Consider the following 6,488-nt stretch of genomic DNA (forward strand, 5'->3'; position numbering starts at 1 on the left):
ATACTATGTGGCCATGAAAAAGAAGGAAATCTTACCTTTTGCGACAGCATGGATGGATCTGGGATTATTATGCTAAGTGAAATAAACCAGGCAGAGAAAGACAAATATCATATGGTCTCACTTATATGTGGAATCTAATGAACAAAGTGAACTGAGGAACGGAATAGAAGCAGAGGCTGGGTCACAAGAATCACAGGGACAGCAGTCAGAGGGAAGAGGGATGAGGGGATGGGATCAGAGAAGGTAAAGGGATTAGTGAAATTATACATACATAACACAGAGATATAGATAACAGGACAGGAAATCCTAGACTGAGGAAGGAGGGAGTTAGAGAAAGGGGGCAAAAGGGGTATAAAAAGGGACACAGAGGAGGGGGGAGGGAGTTATATTCAGTGAGACACTTGAATCCAAGTAAACACAATAAATTAAAATTAATAAAAATTATTAAAAAAGACTTTACTCTGGGAATAAAACTAATAAATAAAATAAAATAAAGAAAGGTAGGCCTGTAATGCTATAAATTTCTCTCTTAGGACTGTTTTCGCTGTGTCCCATAAATTTGAGGTTGTTATGTTTCATTTTCATTTATTTCAAGGTATCTTTTGATTTGTTCCTTGATCTCATTGTGAACCCCTTCACTGTTGAGTAACATGTTGTTTAGCCTCCATGTCTTTAAGTGTTTTATTTTTCTTCTTGTGATTGATTTCTAATTTTATACCATTATGGTCAGAGAAGATGCTTGATATAATTTCAATCTTCTTAAATTTATTGAGACTTGTTTTTTTTATGAATTAATATGTGGCCTATCCTAGAAAATATTCCTTGTGCACTTGAAAAAAATGTATATGCTGCTGTTTGGGGGTGAAATGTTCTAAAGATATTAATTAAATCCAGATGATCTGATCTGTCATTTAAGAATGCCGTTTCCTTATTGATTTTCTGTCTAGAAAATTCAGGGGTAGTCAACCTTTCTATACCTACCGCCCACTTTTGTATCTCTGTTAGTAGTAAAATTTTCTAACCGCCCACCAGTTCCACAGTAAAGGTGATTTATAAAGTAGGGAAATAACTTTACTTTATAAAATATATAAAGCAGTTATAGCAAGTTAGAGCATATAATAATAATTACTTACCAAGTACTTTATGTTGGATTTTCACTAAGTTTGGCAGAATAAATCTTTATAAAACAACTTACTATAGTTAAGTCTATCTTTTTATTTATACTTTGGTTGCTCTGCTATCGCCCATTATGAAAGCTGGTACGCCCACTAGTGGGCGGTAGGGACCAGGTTGACTACCACTGATAATGGGGTGTTAAAATCCCCTACTATGACTGTATTGCTATCAATATCTCCCTTTATGTCCATCAAAATTTGCTTTACATATTTAGGTGCTCCTACATTGGGTGCTTAAATGTTTACCAGGGCTATCTTCTGTTGTTGGATTGCTCCCTTTACCATTATGTAGTATTCTTGTCTCTTACTATAGCCTTTGTAAGTCTATTTTGTCAGATGTAAGTATTGCTCCCTCAGCTTTTGTTTTTATTTCCATTTGCATGAAATATCTTTTTCCACCCCTTTACTTTTTAGTCTGTGTCTCTTTCATTCTGAGGTGGGTCTTTTATAGACAGCATATATATAGGTCTTACTTTCTATCCATTCAGCTACCCTATGTCTTTTGATTGGAGCACTTAAACCATTTACATTTCAAGTAATTATTGATAGATATGTATTTATTGCCATTTTTTTCTTTTAACTGTGTTCCTCCAGTGTTTTTTTTATTATTATTATTCCCCCTTCTTTTTCTTAGAGAAAGCACTTTAACATTTCTTGTAATGCTGGCTTTGTGATAATGAACTCCTTTAGCTTTTTCTTGTTTGGGAAGCTCTTTGTTTCTCCAATTTTAAATGATAGCCTTGATAGGTCAAGTAGTCTTGGTTGTAGGTCCTTGCTATTCATCACTTTGAATATTTCATGCCAACCCCTTCTGATCTGAAATGTCCCATCACCTTGAAAGGCAGGTATTCACAGATGTCCGGAACCTTCATCTCCTCCTCCCTTCATGGCTTTAGGACCAGGCTCACAGTCTTCCTTTGTCCTCCTCTGGGCCTCCAGTCTAGGTTCTTTGTCTTCTATGCCAATGACCTTGAAAACTCCTAGTTCAAGGTCTTGTTTGCCTTAATTCCAACCTCCATCAGGCCTCCTCATCAGTCTACACTACTCCACCTCCAAGCTGTCAAACTCTCAGATCTTACTGTGAATGGCAGCTTCTTTCTTCTTACCAATGCACTTGACCCATCAATTACCCCAACAATCACCTCACTTGACCTTGAACACCAATTATTTTACTCCCTTTCTACCTCATCTCAAAACCCCTCAGCACTGACTATCAAAGTTAGGCTACATGCTTAGCCTGACTTTCAGGTTACATTTCAATGCAGGCCCAGCCAACTTCCTTACTTCTCTCTCATGACTCCCCTCCTCCAGCCAGACTAGCACATTCCATGATTGTCACCTCCAGCCTTTGCTCATGCTGTTCTTTCACTTAGAAAGTTCTCCCTTCACATCTCTACCCTATCACTCTCCCATCAATCTTCTCAGGGTCTGCTTCCATTAAGGCTTTCTTGTTTCTCCTGATGAGACCTGATCTCTCCCTTCCTTGAAGCAACTAAGAACTTTGTGCCTCTTATGGCACTGTCTTCATCTTGAACTTGGGCTATCTATGGATGTCTGGGCTTTCATATCAGTTGCCAAGCATGTTGAAATAGGTCCTCTTGACTCATCTTCTGACTTAATGCCCTCCTGGTTACTTCACAGATTCCATACGCCAAGAAAGTCAAGGTCACAGGTTTTGATCTCCTAGAGTCAGCTAGTTTTGCTATGACCTGGTGTGTGTGTGTGTGTGTGTGTGTGTTGGCTGCTGAAAACAATCCTAACCATGACCAGAAGCAGTGAGTCAGTGCCACACTAGATAAATAGAAGATCTCCAACCACTACTTTGCATACGGATGAGACTTTTGTAAATAAAGAAATGTATCAGGAACACAGCTGCCCATCCACCTTGCATGTTATCTAACTTAACCCTCACAAAAATGTCTAGGGGAAAGGAATTTTCTTATTTTAATGTGAAGACTAGGGTCTTAGATGAGTTGACCAAGACTAACACAGGGTAAGCAAAGTCACCCAATGGTAGGTATCAGAACTGAGATTTTTAATCTGGGTCTGATTTAGAGACTAGTTCTCTTTTAAATTCCACACCTTTGTAAATTGTATACTTGTGACTTATATCTTCACAAATCATGTTCACTGCATATCAATAAGGTCACAGGAACAAATATGCCTCAATGCTTACTCTCTTTTTATGTCTTTTTTAAAAATTAAACTTATGAGTCAAAAAAGAAATAAAACAACACTCTCGTTAAAACACTATGGCTTCAGGAAATAAGCTAACTAGTTCTTCTTCAGTTTCTCTCTTGGGCAAATGACCCGAATAGACAAGACTAGATCAGGGGTAGCTTTCCATTCTCAATACTTCTCTCAAGTGGTAATCACCTGGGATGTAATTATTCTGATTTGGACTTTATAGTCATCTTACTTTTGTTTAGACAACAAAGAACTATTAATATGTTTACTATTGATGTTGATATATTGAAATGAATTTACCATTGATATATTCTTTGTTGGTGCATTTAATCACCTTCAAGAGATTAACGTTTTTCCCAGAATGGCCAAGGGATATGGTAAGTCACAATGATCAGAGAGGAAAGAATCCTCAACTGGGAGGCATAAAAATTGGTTCTGTAGCCCATGGCTATTGTGTAATCCACTTCACCCCCACGCTAAGCCTGTTTCCACATCTGTTAAAGTGAAGGTTGTTCTAGAATTTCAGTTCCCTTTTGGCTTGGTGTGCTTGCAGACACCAGCCTTTTATAAATCTTTATAGGTATAGCAGGTCAAAAAGCTCTATTGGCTTTTGGAATCTCAAGAATTCTACAATTCCAGAGATGGGGCAAACTCTCAAAGTTTCTGCCCTGCTTCTTATTCTTGCCAGCAGTTTAGAATTTGCTCTTCTTTGGATGTTGCCAAAATGGTCTTTCTTTCCTTCTTACTTTATTTTTTAACTTTTAAAATAAATATGCTTTCCTTCCTTCTGATGTAGGCATAATATATATTCATAAGTAGAAAAACTGGGAAATACAAAAAAGTAGAAAAATGAAGGAAATCATTCATAATCCCACCTGGGATTAAAATCCCAGGGATATTTGGGGATATTTTTCCAGACATGTTTCTCCATGGTTGAAACCACATTGTATAAATAGTTTTACATTCTGGTGGGTCTATTCTTTCCACATATTATACAGTGTGTTCATAAAGTCACGGTGCACTTTTGACCGGTCACAGGAAAGCAACAAAAGACGACAGAAATGTGAAATCTGCACCAAATAAAAGGAAAACCCTCCCAGTTTCTGTAGGATGATGTGGCAGCATGTGCGCACGCGCAGATGATGACGTAACACCGTGTATACAGTGGAACAGCCCACGGCCATGCCAGTTGAGATGTGGATGGTACAGAGGAAAGTTCAGTGTGTTCTGTGGCTCGCTAAATTCGAATCCGTGACCAAAGTGCAACGTGAATACCGGCGCGTTTATAACGAAGCACCACCACATAGGAATAACTTTACTCGGTGGGATAAGCAGTTGAAGGAAACCGGCAGTTTGGTGGAGAAACCCCGATCTGGTAGGCCATCAGTCAGTGACAAGTCTGTAGAGGCTGTACGGGATAGCTACCTAAGGAGCCCTAAAAAATCTGTGCATGAGCCCACATCAAACTGCACTGAATAGGTATGAAACTGGGAGAGTTTTCCTTTTATTTGGTGCAGATTTCACTTTTTTATCGTCTTTTGTTGCTTTCCTGTGACCAGTCAAAAGTGCACCATGACTTTATGGACACACTGTATATAACACAGTTTTTGGAAGTCCCTGAAATCTTATCCTGAAAGTCATGTTTAGTGGCGGTATGTGTTGGTTTATCATTTCCCAATGATTAGGTTTTGAAGCTATTTGTCTTGTCGGCTGTTTTAGTGAGCAAATCTGCAAAGCACAGAACTTTTCTCTTTCGAAATCTCAGAGCCGTCCTTAAGATTCATTCTATCACACAGAGCGAGGTGGGTAGCAGCTAGCTCGGGAATAATTCCTCTCACTTGAGGAAAAGCTTTCCTTATATAGATAAGGCAACTTTGTAGTTCTTGGAGAGGTTTAATTACTGAACATTTAGAAAGATACTGTATCTACTTACACACACTGGTGTCTTAGGGCCCGGTTATTGATTGCTTTAACCTTTCTCAGGGCTCTCAAACTACAGCGATCTGAAAACAGGACTGGAAGTCGCGAAAGGCAACTTCTAGGCAGGAATCCCGTCTACGGCACCGACCCACCCGCGCCTGGTCCCTTACCTCGGCAGTGCCAACTCCTTCTCCGTGTGGCCGAAGATGCCGGCGATCGATGGCACCGCCAGGACCCCGTCCAGGTCAAACACGACCGCACCCAGCGCCATGGCGGCCTGAGCATTCGTCTCTCAAGGAGTAGCGAGCGCTCCGAGGCTGGACTGGAGCTGCGGGCCACCGGGTGCTCCCTGATCCAGCACGGCCGGTCCCTGACCCCGCCCCGCCCCGCCCCGCCCCGGCGTCCTCTGCGCCCTGCTCCCTGCCCTGGGATTGGTCACGCCTCCTTGGCCTTCGTGTGAGCCCCGCCCCCTCTCCTGACTTAGTCCGGCCTCCTCAGTCTCCTCCTCGACACCTGGCTACCCTTGCCCCACTTCGCTGTTATGATCTCTCCTGGGTCCTTTGGTGTACCCGCACCCACAAGGACTCCATTTCCACCGCTTCCTGGCATCTGAACTGACCCGGGGCTAGAATCGCACCTGTGGCTGAAACTCCTTTTTTTTTTTTTGTATTTTTCTGAAGTTGGAAACGGGGAGGCAGTCAGACAGACTCCCGCATGCGCCCCACCGGGATCCACCCGGCATGCCCACCAGGGGACGATGCTCTGCCCATCTGGGGCGTCGCTCTGTTGCAACCAGAGCCATTCTAGCACCTGAGGCAGAGGCCACAGAGCCATCCTCAGTGCCTGGGCCAACTTTGCTCCAATGGAGCCCTGGCTGCGGAAGGGGAAGAGAGAGACAGAGAGGAAGGTGAGGGGGAGGGGTGGAGAAGCAGATGGGCGCTTCTCCTTTGTGCCCTGGCTGGGAATCGAACCCGGGACTCCTGCACGCCAGGCCAACGCTCTACCACTGAGCCAACCGGCCAGGGCCGAAACCCCTTTTGTCGCCCAAAATTAAAGTCTAGAATACCCCCATGCTCCCACAGTAGCTCCTTAAAGAGGCAGTAGCAGGCTGCAGAACATCCTGACCAATTAATGCGAACTTGCCAGAGTTTCACCAATCTGGGCAGGTCTAGAGAAAAAGGAGGCTTGAAGAAGAGCCAGGGCCCC

General features: G+C 42.5%; 1 protein-coding gene across 1 annotated transcript in view; it reads right to left on the reverse strand.

Annotated features, from left to right (window-relative positions):
• EPHX2 (epoxide hydrolase 2) overlaps positions 1–5,647 on the reverse strand; it is a 79,752-nt gene extending 74,105 nt beyond the window's left edge. Inside the window, exon 1 of the mRNA XM_066341691.1 lies at positions 5,453–5,647. Within this exon, the coding sequence (XP_066197788.1) occupies positions 5,453–5,553 (101 nt within the window). The 5' untranslated portion in view covers positions 5,554–5,647. The remainder of the gene's footprint in view (positions 1–5,452) is intronic.
• Between the last annotated feature and the right edge of the window lie 841 nt (positions 5,648–6,488).

Source organism: Saccopteryx leptura, chromosome 1, assembly GCF_036850995.1.
Source record: "Saccopteryx leptura isolate mSacLep1 chromosome 1, mSacLep1_pri_phased_curated, whole genome shotgun sequence".
Classification (NCBI taxonomy): Eukaryota; Metazoa; Chordata; class Mammalia; order Chiroptera; family Emballonuridae; genus Saccopteryx; species Saccopteryx leptura.